Genomic DNA, 23,255 nt, shown 5'->3' on the forward strand with positions numbered 1-23,255 from the left:
AGCTCCAAAAATGAATAAAGATCATTTTTTCAGAATTAATGTGTTTTTCTGCACTATTTTAATTTTAGGGGAAACACAGTTAGATATTCATTGGAACAGTGTTCTTTTCAGTCTGCTAAGTATTTTTCACAGTACATTTATGTGACACATATACAACCAAAGTCACACTAAATAAATTTGCTGCAAAAGTGAATTGGGTCACAAGTTGTTTTCAGTTTGCACATTTGTGACCATTAGCAAGAACAGGTGTGATGAACCAGCATGACATTAAAAAAAAATGCAAAAATACAGCAAGGGGGAGGGGCACATCAAACAGCACATGTTGTCTAGGACCCCAGTTTCATCTCACCAAAAGCAAAATACTGCGGATGCTGGAAATCAGGGAAAGAACAAAAAAGTTGTATGTGATAGGGTAGAGGGCAAAAGAGATTAAATGACAAAAGGGATGATGGTGCAAGGCAAAGGTGGTATTCGGACAGGTTAAGAAACAAAAGTTTGGTCAGGAGTAGCTGTAAATGGCAGCAGCAGAACCATGACCAGCACTTGCTGTCCAAAAAATGGGAACATTTTTTTGATCTGAAGTTGTTGATTATATTTCACATTCACTCAAATAAGTAATGGAAAGAGCAGCCTGGGAACAGAACAGCCACAGAGAAGACAATAACTGAAAGGTAACAACATTTCTAAAAATACTATAGGCTGGATTTTGCTCCCTGCGGGAAAAGGAGATGGTGGATCCTGTCGGTTTGCTCCCCAAGCAGACTGTCAATGTCATTTGGCAGAACGCCTCATCACCAAAGCTGTCAAACAAGCACCAAGACCTAGTTTGGCTGGTGGTGAGAAGGGACCTTCCCGTCAGATCCTTCATGCAGTCCCGGAGTCTCAGCGCCACCGTGCGCTGTCCCCGAGGAGGCTGCGGTGGAGACGAGACCGTCACCCACCTCCTTCCAGAATGTGCCTTTGCAAAGAAGGTCTGGAGAGAGATGCAGTGGTATCTGTCCAGGATCGTCCCAAGCATTTCCGTTACACAGGATTCTGTGCTCTTCGGGCTGTTCCCGGGGACACAAACCGAGACGGACATCAGCTGCTGCTGCAAGACCATCAGCTCGGTGAAAGACACCCTTTGGTCTGCCCGAAACTTGCTGGTCTTTCAGTGCAAGGAGCTGTCCTCGACTGAATGTTGCAGACGGGCATATTCCAAGGTCCAGGACTACGTGTTCAGGGATGCACTGAAGCTGGGTGCGGCCGCCGCAAAGGCTCTGTGGGGAAAGGCAACCGATTAGAGCCTTCCTGCCATTGTATACCGAGGGAATGCAATCAGGGAAAAACCCCCCTCAGGCAGAATGTAAAATTCAAATTGATGTAATGAATCTGTAATGCACCTGTAATCAATATTGAGTGAGATGCAATGAGGCACCCTAGAGTGTCATGAACTGTAATTATGTACAACGTGTTCATTGAACTGTACTTGATGTAACCTGCAAATTGTATAATCTGTATTGTGTACGTTTGGAATATGATATGACAACTATATTGTATGTATTGTTGCAAATTTTATGAATAAAGTATAAAAAATAGGCTGGATTTTGCTCTAAAAATAACAGCAAGTCTAACAGCGCTCACTGTTATTTCAGTGCAAATCAAAACGCAACTTCCGACGACTGCACCTGCGCAGTTAAACACGGAAATTAGTTAGTTGCTGTACCAGATGCTCTGCTCCTCCAGAAGCTTTACAGGAAGATCTCACCTGCTGACTCACTGTTGAAATGACTGCAACAGCGCAAAGTTCCTCTACTGGCCTGATGGAAATGAACTAACCTCGCCAGAAAAAGGTAAATCAAGTTTTTTTAAGTGTAAGGCGTGGTAAGTCTTAATGACTGCCAAACGACCTCTCCTACACTGAAAATTTACTTTTACAAGTGTGGAATCTTATTCCTTCATGCTTTAATTGTCTGACATTTAAAAAAAATAATTTTTACTTTTTCTGTCTGTCTTTTAGTTCAATATTTCTTACCCTCCCTTTATTTTGCTTTCTGTAACTGATTTTATATGAATTTACTATTCTAACGAACACTTCCTAGTTCTGTGTCTGAGTGGCTTATTAACATGCTTCAATCTGATTAGTTAAGGGGATACACAGCAGCTTGTCCCATTCACAGAGGTCCCAGATGCTGGAGAGAGGGTGTTGTGCTGGATTTAGCATCCGATAAGAGGAACTTGCAGTGCAAAAGTCCATGAAAAGTTTATGGGCAAGTCCAAGTCTCACCGAGTGGCGGGCGCCATTAGTTCGCTGCTCAGGGCAAAATCCAGCCCGATTGCTACAACTATTTAAGTTCGTAACGTAGTTGTTCAATCTCTGGCCGGTTTGAAATTACACCCGGGTTTGCAAAACAGCTGTCCTGGGTCGCTTCCCGTCACTGAAGCAACCTGACAATGAGGGAGACCCTCCACAAGGTTGGCAGGACAATTGTCGATTTTCTTAACAACAACAAAAAAAAAATCAAACAGAAAGGAGTGCACTTTTAAAGTTTAAAAAGTTTGTCTTGGGATCATTAGTGCAAGTTTTTTTTAGCAGGTGCAAACAAACATTCCATGTAATCTTCAATCATTATTTATCCGACTTTGCCCTCTTTCGCAGTACAGCAACAATTTAAATATGAAGATTTTGCTTGGAAAAAAAAAATTTGTTCTTTTACCTCTTACTACAGACATGAACAATAACCTTAATCTAAAGAGGAAGGACATATTAATAAACTCTCATTTCCTCCCACTCTTTCTAATCTAAATTAAACAACAGCGCGCGCTCGCTCGCTCGCTTTCTCGCGTTCCCATTGGACCAACTCGGCTATCAATCACAAGGCGTTACCCCGCCCAGATGGTTCTCTATGTTCGCCCCTATTGGTCGAGGGCGGCCGGCGTTTCGCGCGCGTCAACGGGCCGATTTGGGACGTAAACGGTTTTAAGGTTATGACCTAAAGAAACGGTGACGGTTGGGGAGTGGAACCAGGTGCTCGAGCCTTGTGGTCGTTGGAAGCGAGACTGTGGACGGCGAACGGGATAGTGAGGGCAGACTTCGCCGTGCGTGAGTTCGGAGGAGGCGACTGACATCGCAGTAAGTTATTCCCGCCCGGCCCTGGGGAATTTTAACCTAAGTTCTAGCGGGTACAGTACGGTATTCCTGATCTTAAAATAATGGAATCGCCGACGGCTGGGAATCTGCACTTTGGAAGATGCGCAGCCGGTCGACCAGAGAGGCGAGGCTCCCGTGATCGTGGTCCAGTAGTTGGTCTGTGCAGAGGATGCTGCTTATCGTGAGGATGCTGCTTGTAGTGATAGTTCCTGAGGATGCGACTGGGCCGTTGCACAGTGGAGCAATCAACTTATCTGATTCAGATTATTTCCGTTTAATTATATCATTCCGTTACAATTTATCTTTCTGTAAGACCGTTCTTTTTGTGGGAAGTGTTTTCAAGAAATGGTACAAATTCCATATAGTTTATAAAAGAAACTCAACGAGGAATTACTAATCTTGGTTGCACCTCCCCCCCCCCCCAATGACATGTGTTTTTACCATTAGTATTTTTATGCTGCATAAACAGAAGTAAGAATGATCTAGCAAGTTCAGTGCTGGGATAACTGGCATTGGGGTTGTAGTGTCCATCCTGGTGATGGATCACTAAGTAGATATGTGGGACTGTGTTTTTCAGAGAGTATTCAATAAATGTAGAACTTGTAATATTGGTTAATGACCAGACATTAATCAGATTATATAAGACCAGTTAAAACATGCAGTTCATTTATATGAAGAAAATGAGGGCTAGCAGGACATTGAGAGGATCTGTAAGTGTATGGAACAATATGATAACTTTATAGCTGGTGTTGTACTACATTTAATACAAACTCAGATTAGTATGTGACATCCTGTTTGCTCAGTAGTCTTGAAATACTGCAATTTTTGTGCTGATGCAAATTTAAAACTGCACTACAGCTACCTTTACATTATACAACCATGTGAGATTGGTTGCCACATGTTTCTCTCTTCACCCTTGTTTAAAATGAAACTAGGGAAGGTTCCTGTAAACATTCTGATGACTATTGTAAAGTTATTTAGTCTCTTAAAATGATTAAGATGTTATTAAGTGGGGTTATGTCATAGTTAAAAATGCAATATTTAGTGATTTGTTATCTAAATCCTGAATGAACTGTCTTTTTAAAAAAATTGTAAACAATTTTACAACACCAAGTTATAGTCCAACTTTTTAAAAAAAAAAGTTGGAGCTCTCTCAAATAAATGCTTCCTTGGCTGCCATCTTAGCCTGGCCACTTTGAGTCCTACTCTGTCTGGTTATGAAATTGGTATAGCACTCGCAAACTATTTTGTGGTTGTTTTTTGTAAAGTGGCTGTTTAAAAAAAATGTTCTTACTGCTAGGAAATGTTAGAGGAGAAATCATTCCAGCATTTCCTTCATTTAAAAGGCTTTAGTTGGGCTGCATTCTTGAAACTCTAGCTTCTTTAAGTGGTGGGTTGCTCTTATTTTGAAGGCACCAGACTAATTACTCTTCTGCTTAAAATGTAGATGTCTGTTTTTAAGGTGACATGGCTTAATTGCTTTACATTCTTGAAATTTATGCTTTGGTTCATTACAGGCTGGGCTACAAATAAGAAACCTGGCTTTGTGGGAAGGTCATTTAAAAAGCTGAAGACATTCTAGCTCCCCTAAGTATGATACAGGAATTTATTTACATTAGACAGCATTATATCTGGAGTGTTGGCATGCTGTTTTTTGGTGAACAGATGGGGAGAGAAGAGATAAAGACGGGCAGAGATAGTAGTAAAATATATGACAGTGATGAATCAGGTCAACTTCCAGACAGCTCACATTAAATGCACATTAAGGCAAGATAGATCTGTCCAAGAGATTGGTGGACAAAGATGCAGTGCAGACAGAGGTATTATCATTTTGATTGTTGAAACAGATTATTTTGATAACTCCAGATGTTACTGCCTTAAAAGATAGCCCTATCTGTACTATTCTTTACAACATCTGCCAGTTGTGTGTAATACTGATTTATGGAATATTTTTTAATTCAGTCGTTTCTTGTTTGTATAATTTATGTGGAAGTGGGAAAAGCTGGAACTAATCCTAGTTTAAAATCGATATAGGTTAGTAACTTGTGTCAGTATTGGATGCAATGATCACTGATAAATTGACACTGCAGTATTGATATGTATTTAAAATAAAATAGTTCTGGAAGAAATAAGCAGAGATTTTCTGTGACTGACAGTTAACACATGACTACTGATTTTTGTCATTAATTTAATGTTAGAAATCTAAATTAGCTCCATAACAAACAATGAAATAACTACTTGTTGGGATTGTATCTGCTTGCAGAATCCTTTTAAGATGGCAAATGTAGATCTTCTATAGAGAGGTGGAAGCCACTTCAGTTAGAGATAACTGCTTTTAAAATGCTTTCAATATGATTGAGTAATCTATTTTCACTTCATAAGATGTAAAGGGAGGCTGTGTGCACCAAAAGAAAGTGGTAGAATAGTGATGTACATTTGAAAGGTGTAAAGTGAAGCCATGTACATTAATCATAGGTGAAGGGATTGTTTGGCATTAAAGTGCCAGTCTGGCTTGAGAGCCTGATCCCAATGTGACTGTCATGCATGGAAGCCAAGTGTGAGATTCCCTCAAGGAATTTGTGTCTCAACACTTGAACAAGGCACTGGTTTTTTGTAGAAGATACAATACCTTTCAGCCCAACCAGTCCACGTTAGCATTTACCCTTGGCTAGCAAATAGTTTTAATCACATTTACCCACTCTGTTCTCATTGCTTCAACTTCTTCTTTTCCTTCATCCATCTATTCTATCTTGAATGTTTACAGTTTCTGCCTCAGTCACTAATTCTGGAAGTGAATTCCATGTGCTCATAGCTCTGTGTAAATAAGTAGTTTCTCATGTTCTCTGTTCTAATTCTCTTGCATTTAATCTTGTATCAATGGCCATTCATTTTTGACCCCTTAACTACCTGAAACAGTCTGTTTCTATCTACCCGGCCTCATCTTTTCATAATTTTAAACACATCTGTCATCTCACTCTAATCAATGAGAAAAGACCCAATTTTTTTCAAGTCTTTCTTTGCATTTGTATTTCCTCTTGCTATGTAGCATCCTAGTGAATCTGTGTACACACTCCAAAGCCTCACTGTCCTTATGGTGTAGAGCTCAAGACTACAGGTCTTGAGATTTTACATGGGCTCCTCATTATTTCTTGGCTTTTATATTCTATAAATCATGATAAAAACCTTGCGTTCCATTAGTTTTTATCAGTGTTATCAACCTGAGATGCTGCCTTCAATGTTCTGTGAACCTGTACTCCCAAATCCCTCTGCTCTTCTGCAGCACCAAGCCTACATTCATTGACTATAATTACTGCTGTTACTTCTTTTACAAAAATGCATCACCTCACATTTGCTGGCTTTCAATTCCGTCTGCCACTTTTTAGTCCATTTCCCCAATCATATCAACATCGCTTTGCAACTTTTTTTATTCGTTCATGGGATGTGGGCGTTGCTGGCAAGGCCGGCATTCATTGCCCATCCCTCATTACCCTTGAGAAGGTGGTGGTGAGCCGCTGCCTTGAACCGCTGCAGTCCATGTGGTGACGGTTCTCCCACAGTGCTGTTAGGAAGGGAGTTCCAGGATTTTGACCCAGCGACGATGAAGGAACGGCGATATATTTCCAAATCAGGATGGTGTGACTTGGAGGGGAACGTGCAGGTGGTGTTGTTCCCATGTGCCTGCTGCTCTTGTCCTTCTAGGTGGTAGAGGTCGCGGGTTTGGGAGGTGCTTTCGAAGAAGCCTTGGCGAGTTGCTGCAGTGCATCCTGTGGCTGGTACACACTGCAGCCACTGTGCGCCGGTGGTGAAGGGAGTGAATGTTTAGGGTGGTGGATGGGGTGCCAATCAAGCGGGCTGCTTTATCTTGGATGGTGTCGAGCTTCTTGAGTGTTGTTGGAGCTGCACTCATCCAAGCAAGTGGAGAGTATTCCATCACACTCCTGACTTGTGCCTTGTAGATGGTGGAAAGGCTTTGGGGAGTCAGGAGGTGAGTCACTCGCCGCAGAATACCCAGCCTCTGACCTGCTCTCGTAGCCACAGTATTTATATGGCTGGTCCAGTTAAGTTTCTGGTCAATGGTGACCCCCAGGATGTTGATGGTGGGGGATTCGACAATGGTAATGCTGTTTAATGTCAAGGGGAGGTGGTTAGACTCTCTCTCTTGTTGGAGATGGTCGTTGCCTGGCACTTGTCTGGCGCGAATGTTGCTTGCCACTTATGAGCCCAAGCCTGGATGTTGTCCAGGTCTTGCTGCATGCGGGCTCGGACTGCTTCATTATTTGAGGGGTTGTGAATGGAACTGAACACTGCAATCATCAGCAAACATCCCCATTTCTGACCTTTATGATGGAGGGAAGGTCATTGATGAAGCAGTTGAAGATGGTTGGGCCTAGGACACTGCCCTGAGGAACTCCTGCAGCAATGCCCTGGGGCTGAGATGATTGGCCTCCAACAACCACTACCACCTTCCTTTGTGCTAGGAATGACTCCAGCCACTGGAAAGTTTTCCTCCTGATTCCCATTGACTTCAATTTTACTAGGGCTCCTTGGTGTCACACTCGGTCAAATGCTGCCTTATTGTGAAGGGCAGTCACTCACACCTCACCTCCTTTGGTCTTCCAAATAATTAACTATACAAAAAAAATACTGCAGATGCTGGAAATCTGAAATAAAAACAGAAAATGCTGCAATTACTAGGCAAGTCGGGCAGCATCTGTGCATAAAGAAACAGAGTTAACGTTTCAGGTCAATGACCTTTTGTCAGAACTATACATCCTATTTTGATATAATTTGCAAATTTCGCCACCACTCCTTCTAGGCCTATATCCAAATCATTGATCTGCACGGTGAACAGTAGTTGCCCCAGTACCCAATTCCCGCCACGCTGAAAATCTGCCCTTTTTACTCCTTGCTACAATTGTACAAGGCTTTGGTGAGACCATACCTGGAGTACTGTGTACAGTTTTGGTCTCCTTATCTAAGGAAGGATGCACATGCATTAAAGGAGATGCAATGAAGGTTCACTAGATTGTTTCCTGTGATGAGAGGGTTGTCCTATGAGGAGTGATTGAGTAGGATGTGCCTATACTGTCTGGAGTTTAGAAGAATGAGAGGTGATCTCATTGAAACACGTAAGATTCTGAGAGGGTTTGACAAGGTAGATGTTGAGGTTGTTTCCCCTGGCTGGAGAGTCTAGAACTAGGGTAGGATCAGGGGTCAGCCATTTAAGACTGAAATGAGGAGCAATTTCTTCACTGAGGGTTGTGAATCTTTGGAATTCTCTACCCCAGATGGCTAAGGATGCTGAGTCATTGAATATATTCAAGGTTGAGAGAGATAGATTTTTGGACTCTAGAGGACTCAAGGGATATGGGGATTGGGTAGGAAAATGGAGTTGAAGCCAAAGATCAGCCATGATCTTACTGAATGGTGGAGCAGGCTCGAGGGGCCGTATGGCCAACTGTTGCTCCTATTTCTTATGTTCTTCTCTCTGTTTTCTCCCTTCTAACCAATTTTTAATCCAATTTACTATCCTCCCACTAATTCCATACTCCTTATCATTTGGAACATTATTAGAGAAGTTTAGTTTGTCAAAGGCTTTCTTAAAGTCCATGTACACAACATGCACTACATTTCCCACATCTACCATGTCTGTTACCACCTCAAAGATCTGTGAATTATTTCTTTTGAAATCCATGCTGCTGGCTATTTCTAACCATTTTCTCTTTATTTAGATACATTGGAATTTCTCTCAAAGAATCTAAAAAAAATTCCCAGCCGTAGCTAAGTAATTACCCTCCCTGGTTCCACTCTTACCTATCCAGTCATAGCTGGAGAATCTCCTGCAATGCTTTCTCTTCCCGCCCTTGCACTGTTACATCTGGAGTCCTCCGACGACTTATCCTTGGCCCCTCCTATTTCTCATCTACATGCTGCCCATTGGTGACCTCATCCGAAAACACAATGTCAGGTTCCATATGTACGCTGATGACACCCAGCTCTATCTCATCACCACCTCCCTTGACCTCTCCACTGTCTCCTGATTTGTCACATTGCTTGTCCGACATCCAGTACTGGATGAGCAAAAATTTCTTCCAACTAAATATTGGGAAGACCGAACCACAAACACCGTTCTCTGGGACCCCATCCCTCTCCCTAGCAACTGTCTGAAGCTGAACCAGACCGTCCGCAACTTTGGCATCTTATTTGACCCTGAGATGAGCTTCTGACCACATCCGCTCCATCACTAAAACCACCTACTTCCACATCCTTAACATTGCCCATCTCCACCCCTATGTCAGTTCATCTGCTGCTGAAACCCTCATCCATGCTGTTGTTGCCTCTAGACTTGACTATTCCAACGCTCTTCTGGCCGGCCTCCCATTTTCCACCCTCCATAAACTTGAGCTCATCCAAAACTCTGCTGCTCGTATGCTAACTCGCACCAAGTCCTGTTCACCCATCACCCCTGTGCTCGCTGACCTATATTTGGCTCCCGGTCTGGGAATGCCCTGATTTTTAAAACTCTCAACCTTGTTTTTAAATCCCTCCGTGGCCTCGCCCCACCCTATCTCTGTGACCTCCTTCAGTCCTACAAGCCTCCTAGATTTCTGTGCTGCTCCAATTCTTGCCTCTTGCGCATCCCCGATTTTAATCTCTCCATCGTTGGCAGCCGTGCCTTCTGCCTAGGCTCTAAGCTGTGGAATCCCTTCCCTGAACCTTTCCACCTCACCACCTCTCTCCTCCTTTAAGACGCTCCTTAAAACCTACCTCTTTAAACCTACCTCTTAGGACAGGTGACCAAAAGCTTGGCCAAATATCTCCTTATGTGTCGCAGTGTGAAATTTTGTTTGTTCATTCCTGTGAAGCACTTTGGGACATAAGAACATAAGAAATAGGAGCAGGAGTAGGGCATATGGCCCCTCGTGCCTGTTCTGCCATTCAATAAGATCATGGCTGATCTTCGACCTCAACTCCACTTTCCTGCCCTATCTCCATATCCCTTGATTGTCCGAGAGTCCAAAAATCTATCTTTCTCAGCCTTGAATATATTGAACAACTCAGCATCCACAGCCCTCTGGGATAGAGAATTCTAAAGATTCAAAACCCTCTGAGTTAAGAAATTCCTCCTCATCTCAGTCTTAAATGGCTGACTCCTTATCCTACCCTAGTTCTAGACTCTCCAGCTAGGGGAAACAACCTCTCAGCATCTACCCTGTCAAGCCCCCTCAGAATCCTATGTTTCAATGATTTCATCTCTCATTCTTTTAAACCCTAGAGAGTATAGGCTTATTCTACTCAATGTTTTACTATGTTAAAGGTGCTATATAGATGCATGTGGTTGTTGTAATCGTGGAACCAGCTTGATCCTAGATATACCCTGCTTACTTCACGCCGAAGAGGATAATAGCTGGTTGGTCATTTCGATAACAGACCAGCACAGGTTTGAAGTTTTGCCAAGCAGATGGCAATAGGCAGGAGCACCTCAAGAGTATAGTGAATGACACAACTCGTCATAAGAATTAATGAGTGTGTAGTTACCGTCTTCTTGACCACAGGATGGACATGTGTCATACTCTATCAAGTACTGGTTCTGCCTGTTGGAAGTGCTGAGCTTCAGCAGCAGCATCTGCTTGTCTCTGCAGCCCAACCATGGTAGGAACCAAATTCTGGACATGATTATATGTTCTCATACATGGCCTCCAGGTAATACCTTCTAGCAGCTGTCCCAAGTCTGAATTTTTTTGGTTAACTACAACAGGCATTTGCTTTTTAGTGTTATGTCCAAATCTAGTGATATGTATCAGATTATCTGACACCACCTCTTCAAGTCCTTGAGGGGCTTTGGCAAAGGACAAGCCTGCCATGAGGTAGATTCGACCTCCCCTCCCCTTTCTTCCCCTCCCTGCCGCCCCCCCCGAAACCCTTTCCAGGATTCTCTTGGCAGACCTATGTAGGCTGGACAACTTCCTGCTATCTCCCTGCAACTATTTTTCCTTTTTGTCGCCATTCCATTTAACATCTTGACCCTTCTGTTGCATGGCTAGGAATCCTGAACAGTGATGGAAAACTTCTTTTTAGACAAAAGCCTTCTATCCACAAGCTTAAACTACATTTAGACTTTGCTGTCTTTCAAGAAAGATGACCTTTGGGAAATTCCTGTCTGACCCTCAGTGTTTTTCTTTCCCTAAAGTGGCCTAGAGTTTTTTTTCTTCTTCCAGGGGACGCATGGTTGGTTGGTGGGAGGGAGCAGATGGGGATCACGGTGTGCATAAGTTGCATTATTATCGTATGGGACAGGTTTGATGGACTATTCCTGTCCTTTTTTATATGTTTGTGCAGGGGCCTTTGCCCCTTCTCATGCAAGACTGAGGGACTATTTGAAGGATGACTTTGGCTGAAGGGTATCTTCAAGGCAAGCCAGCAATTTCTGTCACTGTTCTCCCTTCACCCACCCCTTGCCTAGAGAAGTGTTTTGGAATTCCGTGTGGCTGCTGTCCTGTTATTAGCTAGGAGTCTGCTTCCTCCCATTGCTCCTATCTTTGATACCTTTTGTTTGTGCGGCAAGCTCTTAGTGACTTTTCCAACCTTTATGTAGATATATCCACACTACAGCCTGCTGCGTCAGATGTCAACTTCCTGCGCTTTTCAGACCCCAAAGACGCCCTCATGAATTTGTTGGCAAGTAGCATAATTGGTCCTTGGCATTAGCCCAGATGAACCTTTTGACCATCGTTGATAGACTTTAGCCAATGGAAGAAGAGTTAGGATCATTTTAATTGCAAGGCTTTTTGAATGAACACAATCACTAAACCAGCTTCATTTGCCTTTTATGTTGGGAAACTGAGGTGAGATTTGAGATACTGAGATTATTTCCTTTTGAGTAGAGCAGTTTTAAGAGGTATCTTAACATTTTATTTAAGGGTTTTGATAATGAATAGAGAGACTCTTTTTTTTTTTCTGTTTGGAGATTGAGAAGGAGTCATCAATTTAAAATTGTCCCTGGAGAGGTTAGGAAAAATTTCTTTTTGCAGAGGGTTTTTGGAGTATGGAATTATTTGCCACTGAGTGAGGTGGAGACCATTGTGTCTTTTAAGGGAAAATTGGATGAACATTTGAAGTAAAGGAAGATGCAGGATCAGGGGGAGGCAGCAGAAAAGTGGGGTTAATTTTAGATTGCTCTAGCAAAAGGCGATAGGTCGACTGACCTAATACTGTAAACTTGACTCTCAACATCTACAGCTCTTGATCGTTAGCATGAACATGGCTTCAGTGGGAGGCCGTGTGATGGTAACATTTCGAAGTCCATGATGTTTGACCCTGTCAGAGAATTTGAAGATGTCAAAACCATGTGTCAAATAATTCACTGGAGTGTTCAAGAGCAGAATTCCACAGGTGTGTAGCATAGGCAGTAAAATTGCTAATGGAATGACCATGCCAAATACTGTGCTGATCTTTGGGGTTTAGGTCAGAACTTACAAGATGATGGATAACTTGAGAGCTAATGCCATTTTCTATAAATTTAGAAAGTACTATTGCAAAGGCAATATGACTTTAGCTTGCAGGGTAAGAGGAATCACAAAGTGCAGGGTTAATAATATAAAGGTTAAGTTGTAACCTATAGTTTAGTGATCTGAGGGGTTTTGATAATTCCAAACACTATTGAAGCTTTGCACGTGGCTCCTGGTGCCATGAGAACCTCCTGAATGGTTTTGCATTGTAATGCACTTTAACAGAACATTTGTGTTTTAACTTTGAAAAACATGATACTCTAACAAAAGACTGGTGTGGAGATTTCCTTGTAGTAGCTGAAGAACTGCATCCTCACAATTTTTGTTCAAATCATTTTGCATGTTTTCATAGCACATTAAATGGGAAGTGCCTCATCAGAGTGACAGATAAAAAGAAGTTTAAAAAACATCGTCTCTTTTCCCCCCACCCCTTCCAGAATTATACAAATGTTGCTTAATCTTTCTTTTTTTCTTTGTTGACACAAGTACTATTGGTGATCTGTAAAGCGCACAAAGTTTAACCAAAACGGGAAGGGAAGAGATAAGAGTGAGCAATTCAAACAAATGGATGTGAACTTCAGTGCATTTTATAGCCTTGTTGCCTTTATCCTTATCTACAGTTAGAATGCTACTCAAGCAATTAAGCATGACCTTTTAAGCATTCCTCAATTTCTATCTTCTGTATTTCTGTGCTGATTCCAACTTTATCTGCTGGTGACTCAAAAGCAGTGTGGGTTCTGATTATTGCTGATGACCTTAGTCATAAGCTTATGTGCAAGCATTTCTTTGCTTTCAAAATGTCGGAAATTTGAGACAAAGAATCAAAATTCAGTATCTATCTAATCCTTTCCCTTTTAATTTCTATTGTAAGTTTCAGTTCTTGGTGTAAAATAATATATCTGTGTATGCCATAAACTGAACATTACTGAGACCTTCAGTACCTGTGAAGGGACTTAATTGACATTCGACTAATACAATTCTTGCCCGGCTAGATCTTGTTTGCAGGAAACACTAATGTCTTGAGGTTGAGGTGAAATGTTTCAGTTTAAATCTAGTGAAGGTCCTGCGGGGTTGCATACAGATTAAAATTTTAAAGGACAAAAACAAAATGGGCGAGGTAGGACCTACAGAATGACAGGTGACTGTATGGGGAGGGTGCCCAGGCAAAGGATTGAGGGGAGCTGCTGCTGCCTCACTTGGCTCTTCTTAAAAACTTTCCCTTACTTCCTAGCTTGCATTCCTTTCCTCTCCTAGGTTTTCCCTTTCATCCTTTTTTGTTTGTGTTTTTCCTTCTTTGTTTTTATTTTTACTGTACTGCACATGATCAGAAGCTGGGAAAACATAAATTCCATGTGCAGAAATCATGTATGAATGAGCCATGCCGTAAAACTGTTAGTGAGGGGCACTAAGCTCATGAGCTGTGCATGAAGACATAAAAATCAATTGCAACCCATTGCCCAGCTCAAGAATTAAAGCACTAAGGAATTGGCCTGCCTTCTGCTTCACCCCAGAGACACAGGAAAGGCTAATGAAGTTGTTGGAGATACTGGAAGATGGAATGAATAAGATTATTTTTCCAGAATTGTTAGGTTTTTATAAATTTTACTTTTTGTGGTGGGTCGGGAACCCATAATGGCTGCTCAAAGAACTTGAATATTTTTCGGGAATATGATTTGAACATTTATTTTGAGATGGTGGTTGGGGGAAAAAAAGTTAATTCCACATTTAGTAAGAAGGAAGTGAACATCAGCATGTGTGTAGGGTGCAGGCAGGCACCAGATGCAAAACTTATAACTTGTTGATAGATCACTTACCTGCTGCTGTTGTTCGACCAAAGTCATTCATTTTTTAGGACAAATCTTATTTTCTTGCAAAAGCTGCAACACTTTGGGTCTAAAATTCAACAAAAAAACTGCGGTTAACACTGATCGTAAGTCCACTGAGGAAGAGATGTTCTTGGAAATTGCTCCAGCCATTTTAGAACATATTTCTTGAGTGTTAAACTATAGAAATGATCCCTAAAAGTAATAATTATAATTAATTTAATTGACTTTGCATAAGTTAAGAGTGTTATTTGGGGTATGTGGACAGTGTGCCTTATGTAGTGAATGCATAAGCTCTGCACTTTTTTCTGCCCCACCCTGGTGAAAATTAAGTTGCCAGCATCAGCTCAAAGAGGACTTCAGCATTCAACCATTTTTGCCATTGGCAAGCTTTCAACAACAATTGGCATTTATATAGCACCTTTTTAACGTACTGAAACATCCTAAGGCGCTTCACAGGAGCATTATCAAATAAAATTTGACACCAAGCCACATAAGATATTAGGAAAGTGACTAAAAGCCTGATTTAAAGAGAGAGGTTTTAAGGAGGGTGGAGCGGTTTAGGGAGGGAATTCCAGAGCTTGGGGCCTAAGCCGTTGAAGGCACAGCCACCAATGGTGGAACAATGAAAATCCGGGATGCGCAAGAGGCCAGAATTGGAGGGTACTTCACCGTGAAGTATTGAATTTCTTAGATTTTCTTAACTACTGGAGATTTTTATTCATTAGAAATAGGTCAAGCAACATATTACACTGTGTGACTTTGTAATTTGGGATATAAACATGGGTAAATGTGTAACTAGGCTTCAATTTGAACTACTGTTGGACCATGACTGGGAGTGCCTATTCTGAGTGAATGTATGATTACTGAACTGTGATTGTACATGCGTACATTAAACATGCAGGAAGTTGAACTCATTTGGATCATTGACTTTTATTGTCAGCTACTAGTCTATTTAGTGATTCAGCAGCCTTCATTTTAAGCTCTGGTGCAATCTGGTTGAAAAGGTGTTCATTTTACTTCCTGCTAACCAGAAGTAATTAGTTGTATTGGATTGCCATGAATAATTCAAATTGTAATGTTTGATTTTAATTAAAGATGTGTACATTGGTGATCTTATCTAATTTTGCTTCCCTGTTGCACCAAATGAGACTTGAATGTGTGATTTAGAATGAGAGTAGTAACTATTAAACATTGTAATCTTTGGTCCATCCAGAGGACTGACTTCTGGCCATGGTACCGGTGTTTGTTCCACATCTGATTTTCTTATGAATAGTGAATTTAAGATGTCCAATTGTAGGGGTACTGAATCAAGTGCCTGTATATGTTCAGCACAGATTTTACCTTGCTTTTGGGGGAACTGGAGCTTTCATCTTTATCGAGCAGCTGCCGTGTTGAAAATATTTCCAATCCTCTTTTTGCAAAATCAACTAATTTTGGGGAAGCTGGAGTTCACCCCATAATACATCATGGGTCACTTCTTCTGCACAAGTGATGTTCTAGTGCATACGCAGAGAGGGTGACCCACAAAGTATTATGCAGTGAACACCAGCCAGTCCAAAATCAGCTTATTTCCACAAGCCCATACAAACTGTGTGAACAGGTATTAACACTCCATGTTTGCTTAAGCCTCTAAGCTGGCATCCTTTTTCTGGGGATGGTTTGCGAAAATATTGAAAGCAACACGTCAGTGGAGGGAAAGGGGCATCATATTGCCATTTTCAAGCACCTTCTTGCAGTAGGTTTACAATGGAGGCAAATTATTCACCTCAGCTGCATTGATGCATGACCTGAAGAAATGACAGGGTGTGGCAGGTAGAGGAATTTGTACCCCTGCAAAAACCTTGTCAATATTTTTTTTTAAAATGACACAAATCTTGCGCAAAAGATATTTGAACTTCTGGGAGCTTTTCTTTGCAAATCCTGCTAACCATCTGACCTATATGAAGGGAATTTATTTTCTGAATTGATTTTTAAAAGGATTTTAAAATTCCTCTTGCCTGTTTGAAATGCTTTGTTTTGCTTAGATTTCCCCTGTTGATGCAATGTGTCACCCTGATATTAAGGGATTATGGGCCAAAGGCAGGTATATGGAGTTAGATTACAGATCAGCCATGATCTTATCAAATGGCTGGAGGGGGCACTCCTGTTCCTATGTTCCTGAGTGGGTTTTATTTTGAGCTTTTGAATCCAAATTCTAAGGTGGGCTTGAATCCATGTACATTGTATTCTAATATTAGAATGCTATCAACTTATGTTATTAAAATGGCTAACGTGGTTTATTTTTAACTCCTGCAGACTGGATATTAAAGATGCTGTCTCAACTTAAGTTGGCCGTGAGACCATGTGTTTACATGTGCCGGTGTGTGCATACGAAGGAGAAGGGTAAACCATTAATGTTGAGTCCCAGAACAAATAAGGTATTTAATTTTTTTCAAAAGAACAATGAGCAGAATAATTTATTTCATAAATTAAAAAGATAAATAGTGAATTTATGGAAAAGTCCCACTAGTCTCTGAATTTTGACTTTTTAAAAACAATTCTGTTTCTCTCTCTCTTGTCTCCCTTCAGACATAAATTTTGTATAATTGGTCCTTCACATTGCTTTCCCAAAGCTGCTCCCAAGTGCAAAACATCATTTGTTTTTTGTATTAAATAGAGCCCTTATTTACACTGAAATAAAAACAGAAAATGCTGGAAACACTCAACAGATTAGGCAACATCTGTGGAGTGAGAAACTGAGTTAATGTTCCAGGTCGGTGACTGTCCATCAGAACTTTTGCTTTTGTTTTCTCTTATTTATACCACTGTTCCAGACACCAATTTGCTTAGTGCCAAAAAACACAAGTTCTAAAAGTTTCTCATTCTGCTTTTGCCCATACTACTATAAATACATTTTTTAAGGAAAGGTACTGTTTTTCTACATCAACTACTTGCATTTATATAGCACCTGCAACCCCCAAAAAAGGTTCCAATATACTCCAGAGGATTGGGGGAGAAAAGAGACGTCAAGCCAAAGGAGTTATGATTAGGAGGGTGACCACTTGGTCAATTTCCATCTTTAAATCTAGTTATTACAACATTATTTAATGTAGGATAAACACTTTTATATCTTGAGTTCATTTTTTTTCTATATCCCTTAGAAACATAATCTTCAGTGAGATCTCTGTGCTGCCTTTCCTCTGATTTAAACATTCCCTGCTTTTAGTCTTGTAGCTTTGATGCTGAACTTTGATGCTGAACTCCCACATCAGTTTATTTGGCCTCCTGTCAAGCAACGATGGCCCTACTGTACTGTGGTGACCAGTGCTGCAGATGTGATCAAACAAGTGCTGTCATACAATTGCCCTGGGACATAGTTCTGGCTATATACCCAACGATCTTGTTTTGTTTTTTGGTGCTGTTACACATTATGTTGATGCTCTCCAATTTGCTATTTATCAATACCCCAGACCCCCTTCCTCTGTTATGTCCTGTTGGTGGCTAACATTCTATTGCTACTGCATGTCCCTCTTCCCCAGTCTCATCACCGTGTCCACATTAAGACACCTACCACTTGTCAGCCCAGTTGTCTAATCTTTAATCTTTATTTGGTTCACTTGCCCCTGTTACTTGCATCCCCTCCCAATTTGTATTGGCGGAAAGCTTAGACTGCTTTTCTTTCTGACCCCACTGCTGTATCATTTATGTTGAACTTACACAATAATGGTCTTTGACGGTAAGAGGCATATCCCAATCCCTAATTATGATGTAGCTCCTTGTGATGAATACAGTTTGCATCCTCCCATTTTGTGCACTTCAGTTTTATGAACAATCTCTTGTGTGGCACTTTTGAGAAAATTTTGCTTAAATATAATATCTACGGAGTTTCCCCTTATCCGATAAGTCTGTTATCTCTTCCAAGAAGACCAACAAATTTGTCAGACATGACCTCCTCCCATAAAGCCATGCTAACTCTCGGTAGTCCACATTTTACCATGTGCTCCATTATTTCTCCCTTCAGGGTGCTCTCTGTTTTACTTACTATAGATGTTGGGCGTGATGGCCTGTAAGAACATAAGAAGAACATAAGAAATAGGAGCAGGAGTAGGCCAATCGGCCCCTCGAGCCTGCTCCGCCATTCAATAAGATCATGGCTGATCTGATCCTAACCTCAAATCTAAATTCATGTCCAATTTCCTGCCCGCTCCCCGTAACCCCTAATTCCCTTTACTTCTAGGAAACTGTCTATTTCGGTTTTAAATTTATTTAATGATGTAGCTTCCACAGCTTCCTGGGGCAGCAAATTCCACAGACCTACTACCCTCTGAGTGAAGAAGTTTCTCCTCATCTCAGTTTTGAAAGAGCAGCCCCTTATTCTAAGATTATGCCCCCTAGTTCTAGTTTCACCCATCCTTGGGAACATCCTTACCGCATCCACCCGATCAAGCCCCTTCACAATCTTATATGTTTCAATAAGATCGCCTCTCATTCTTCTGAACTCCAATGAGTAGAGTCCCAATCTACTCAACCTCTCCTCATATGTCCACCCCCTCATCCCCGGGATTAACCGAGTGAACCTTCTTTGTACTGCCTCGAGAGCAAGTATGTCTTTTCTTAAGTATGGGCACCAAAACTGTATGCAGTATTCCAGGTGCGGTCTCACCAATACCTTGTATAACTGCAGCAATACCTCCCTGTTTTTATATTCTATCCCCCTAGCAATAAAAGCCAACATTCCGTTGGCCTTCTTGATCACCTGCTGCACCTGCATACTAACTTTTTGATTTTCTTGCACTAGGGCACTAGGACCCCCAGATCCCTTTGTACTGCAGTACTTTCCAGTTTCTCGCCATTAAGATAATAACTTGCTCTCTGATTTTTCCTGCCAAAGTGCATAACCTCACATTTTCCAATATTGTATTGCATCTGCCAAATCTCCGCCCACTCACCCAGCCTGTCTATATCCCCTTGTCGGTTTTTTATGTCCTCTTCACTCTCTACTTTCCCTCCCATCTTTGTATCATCTGCAAACTTTGATACGTTGCACTCGGTCCCCTCCCCCAAATCGTTAATATAGATTGTAAAGAGTTGGGGACCCAGCACCGACCCCTGCGGAACACCACTGGCTACTGGTTGCCAGTCTGAGAATGAACCATTTATCCCAACTCTCTGCTTCCTGTTAGATAACCAATCCTCCACCCATGCCAGAATATTACCCCCAATCCAGTGATTCTTTATCTTGAGCAATAATCTTTTATGTGGCACCTTGTCGAATGCCTTCTGGAAGTCTAAATACACTACGTCCACTGGTTCCCCTTTATCCACCCTGTACGTTATGTCCTCAAAGTACTCAAGCAAATTTGTCAGACATGACTTCCCCTTCGTAAAGCCATGGTGACTTTGTCCTATTAAATTATGTTTATCCAAATGTTCCGCTACTGTCTCCTTAATAATAGACTCAAATTTTACCCACCACAGATGTTAGGCTAACTGGTCTATAATTTGCAGCCTTCTGCCCACTACCCTTTTTAAATAAGGGTGTTACATTAGCAGTTTTCCAATCTGCCGGGACCTTTGCCGAGTCCAGAGAATTTTGGAAAATTATTACCAAAGCATCCACAATCCCTACTGCCACTTCCCTCAAGACCCTCTGATGTAAGCCATCAGGTCCAGGGGATTTATCCGCCTTGAGTCCCATTAATTTACTGAGTACCAATCCCTTAGTGATTTTAATCGTATTTAGCTCCTCCCCCCCCCCCCCCCCCCCCCCCCCTGCCAGAGCCCCCTGTTTGTCCAGTGTTGTGATATTCTTAATGTCCTCTACCGTAAAGACTGAAACAAAATATTTGTTCAGCATTTTTGCCATCTACATGTTTCCCACCATTAATTTCCCGGTCTCATCCTCTAAGGGACCTACGTTTGCCTTAGCCACCCTTTTTTCTTTTTATATAACTGTAGAAACTCTTGCTATCTGTTTTTATATTTTTTGCTAATTTATTTTCGTAATCTATCTTCCCTTTCTTAATCAATCCTTTCGTTACTTTTTGCTGTCTTTTGAAGACTTCCCAATCTTCTATCCTCCCACTAAGTTTGGCTACCTTATATGTCCTTGTTTTTAGTCGGATACTGTCCTTAATTTCCTTACTTAGCTACGGATGGCTGTCATTTCTTTTACACCCTTTTTTCCTCAGTGGAACATATTTTGTTTGAAAGTTGTAAAATAACTCCTTAAATGATCACCACTGCTCATGTACCGTCTTACCCTTTAATCTATTTTCCCAGTCCACTTTAATCAATTCCGCTCTCATACCATCATAGTCTCCTTTATTCAAGCTCAGTACGCTTGTTTGAGAACCAACCTTCTCGCCCTCTAATTGGATATGGAATGTAACCATATAGTTTCCATGATTATTTTTATGACCTTTTTATGAGGAACAATTTGACTTGCACACTGTTCTACATTTCCAACAAGAATCTAAGAATGACTTTTGCTTTTCAGGTTAAAACCTGGCTTCCGGAAAATAAAGCATTGGAGCAAGAACTGCACAATAAGCTTACTGTGGTTGAAGACCAGTGCTATTATTCACTAATGGATTAATTATTTCAGATCCATTGTGGGTGTGGTTATCGGCTTGACCTGGAATGTGTAGTATCTAGAAGCACCTCTCTCTGCATTTTTCTATTGCCATAGAGGAAGGTGTAAATAATTTACATGTAATTTAAAGAAATTGGAGATAGGCCTCTTTGTAGAAATCTTCCAGCCTAAATTTTTTTTTTTTGCCTCTGGGCAAGGAGAACCTACAAAGGCAAAATGTTTCTCGTGTTTGGATCACTCCTCAGTAACTTCAAATGTAGCAAAAGACTCCTACTGATATGAACATGGTCTCTATTTTGTAGTGAGAATGTAAAAGTAGAGATTGTGATGATCTGTTGTAACACAGTGGATTTTTTTTTAAAGTCCAGAAGGAGGAAAGCTAATTTTACACACTTTCCACTTTTCTTCATCCTGCCCTGCCAAAAAAAAAACACTTTGGAAGAAACTTTGAAATAAGGCTTCTCTCATCCATTTAAGGTAAACTTGGGGGAACAACAATCCTGATTAACAAAAATGCTGGTCTGAAGCCTGGTACCCTGTACTAAAAAAAAATATCCAACAAGAATGACAGATTTGACTACTGGGAACTTCTAGAGGAAAATTATTCAATGAGTATTTATTTAATCTCTGTTTTAAATTGATCTAGTCATCACTAGGACATCAAATAGGAGACTTTGTAAATTACTCATCAGTGAATGTGATAAAACATGAACAGATTAAATAAAATATAACCCTCTCCAATTTGTTTTGAATATTAGGAACAAAGGAATAATTGGAATAAATTAGTAGAATAGGCCACTGAAACATTAGGACAAATTGGTTCAAGTGACAATTGAATGTGTTTCTTGAGAAGAAAGTGTTTGAGAAAGGTGGGTAAGTGGGGATTGATTTGTTAGTCATCTTCTGTTCCTAAAACTTCTCGTGTTGTACAGTGTAATTTGCATTAGATCTGTGCCAGGTTTTTAAGCAATTTTCATTGACTTTCTTGACCAAGAATCTAAGGTAGGTGCAAAATGTGGATCAGTATAGCCTTTTGTACACTTTTTATAATGCACTAATTGCCACAGTTGAGATGTTTATCAATATGATGTTTCTAGGGCATGGCATTCACGTTAGAAGAACGACAGGTACTTGGCTTGCATGGGCTCCTACCTCCTAAAATAGAAACTCAAGATATTCAAGCAATGCGCTTTAAGAACAACCTGGAAAAAATACAGGATCCTCTAGCAAAGTAAGAGCCAGCTCATTTATTGTGCATTGTATAATAGAACTGAAAGAATGTAGTTGGCCAGGTCCTTGAGGCAACAAAAACAGACAAGGACTATTGTGCATTTTCTATAATAGCTTACTCAATGTTAGATGTCAAATTGAGAACAATTGTGATGTAGTTTTAATATCATGGTTGGATGAAAGTGGAAACCATTGTATTTTGGATTGGAAATCAAACATCTCTCTTGCCTCTTTAGAAATGTTTGTTTTAAATCAGCTGGTAGCTTGCTGAAGATTTTTGCTTTGATTTTGATGACTGAAAAGAGTTGGTAGCAGCAGGTCCAGCCTGGTGGCATGGTGTTAGCATGGGTCTATCTGTTACTCTGGTGACATCAATAATTTAAAAAATTCAGTACTGGCCAAGTACACAGCAGTATGGGAACAGCTGTTTCTAGATGGCAACCTTTTTTTGAAGAAATATTTCTATTCAATTTGACGACAGTTTCCTAGAATAATACGTTATGGAATCAACCAGGGAACGTGCTATTTTAGATCCTGTACTGTGTAATGAGACGGGGTTAATTAGTAATCTCATAGTAAAGGATCCTCAAATTGAGTTTGAGTGTGACGTATTTAAGTCAAACTTAAACTTAAATAAAGCCAATGACAAAAATATATATCGCCGTTCCTTCATCGTTGCTGGGTCAAAATCCTAACAGCACTGTGGGAGAACCTTCACTACATGGACTGCAGTGGTTCAAGAAGGCAGCTCACCACCACCTTCTCGAGGGCAATTAGGGATGGGCAATAAATGCTGGCTTTGCCAGCGACACCAACATCCCATGAACGAATTTTAAAAAAGAAACATAGGTATGAAGGGCGAGTTGGTTAAGATAGATTGGGAAATTAGATTGAAGGGTATAACTAGATAAGCAATGGCAAACATTTAAAGAAATATTTCATTATTCTCAACGAATATACATTCAATTAGGAAATAAAAACTCCAC

General features: G+C 40.9%; 1 protein-coding gene across 1 annotated transcript in view; it reads left to right on the forward strand.

Moving 5' to 3' along the window:
- Positions 1–2,939: 2,939 nt before the first annotated feature.
- Positions 2,940–23,255, forward strand: part of me2 (malic enzyme 2, NAD(+)-dependent, mitochondrial) — a 76,027-nt gene continuing 55,711 nt past the window's right edge. Inside the window, exons 1-3 of the mRNA XM_067989403.1 lie at positions 2,940–3,112; positions 16,761–16,882; positions 22,137–22,270. Of these exons, the coding sequence (XP_067845504.1) occupies positions 16,775–16,882; positions 22,137–22,270 (242 nt within the window). The 5' untranslated portion in view covers positions 2,940–3,112; positions 16,761–16,774. The remainder of the gene's footprint in view (positions 3,113–16,760; positions 16,883–22,136; positions 22,271–23,255) is intronic.

This window comes from Heptranchias perlo, chromosome 1, assembly GCF_035084215.1.
Source record: "Heptranchias perlo isolate sHepPer1 chromosome 1, sHepPer1.hap1, whole genome shotgun sequence".
NCBI classification, from domain to species: Eukaryota; Metazoa; Chordata; class Chondrichthyes; order Hexanchiformes; family Hexanchidae; genus Heptranchias; species Heptranchias perlo.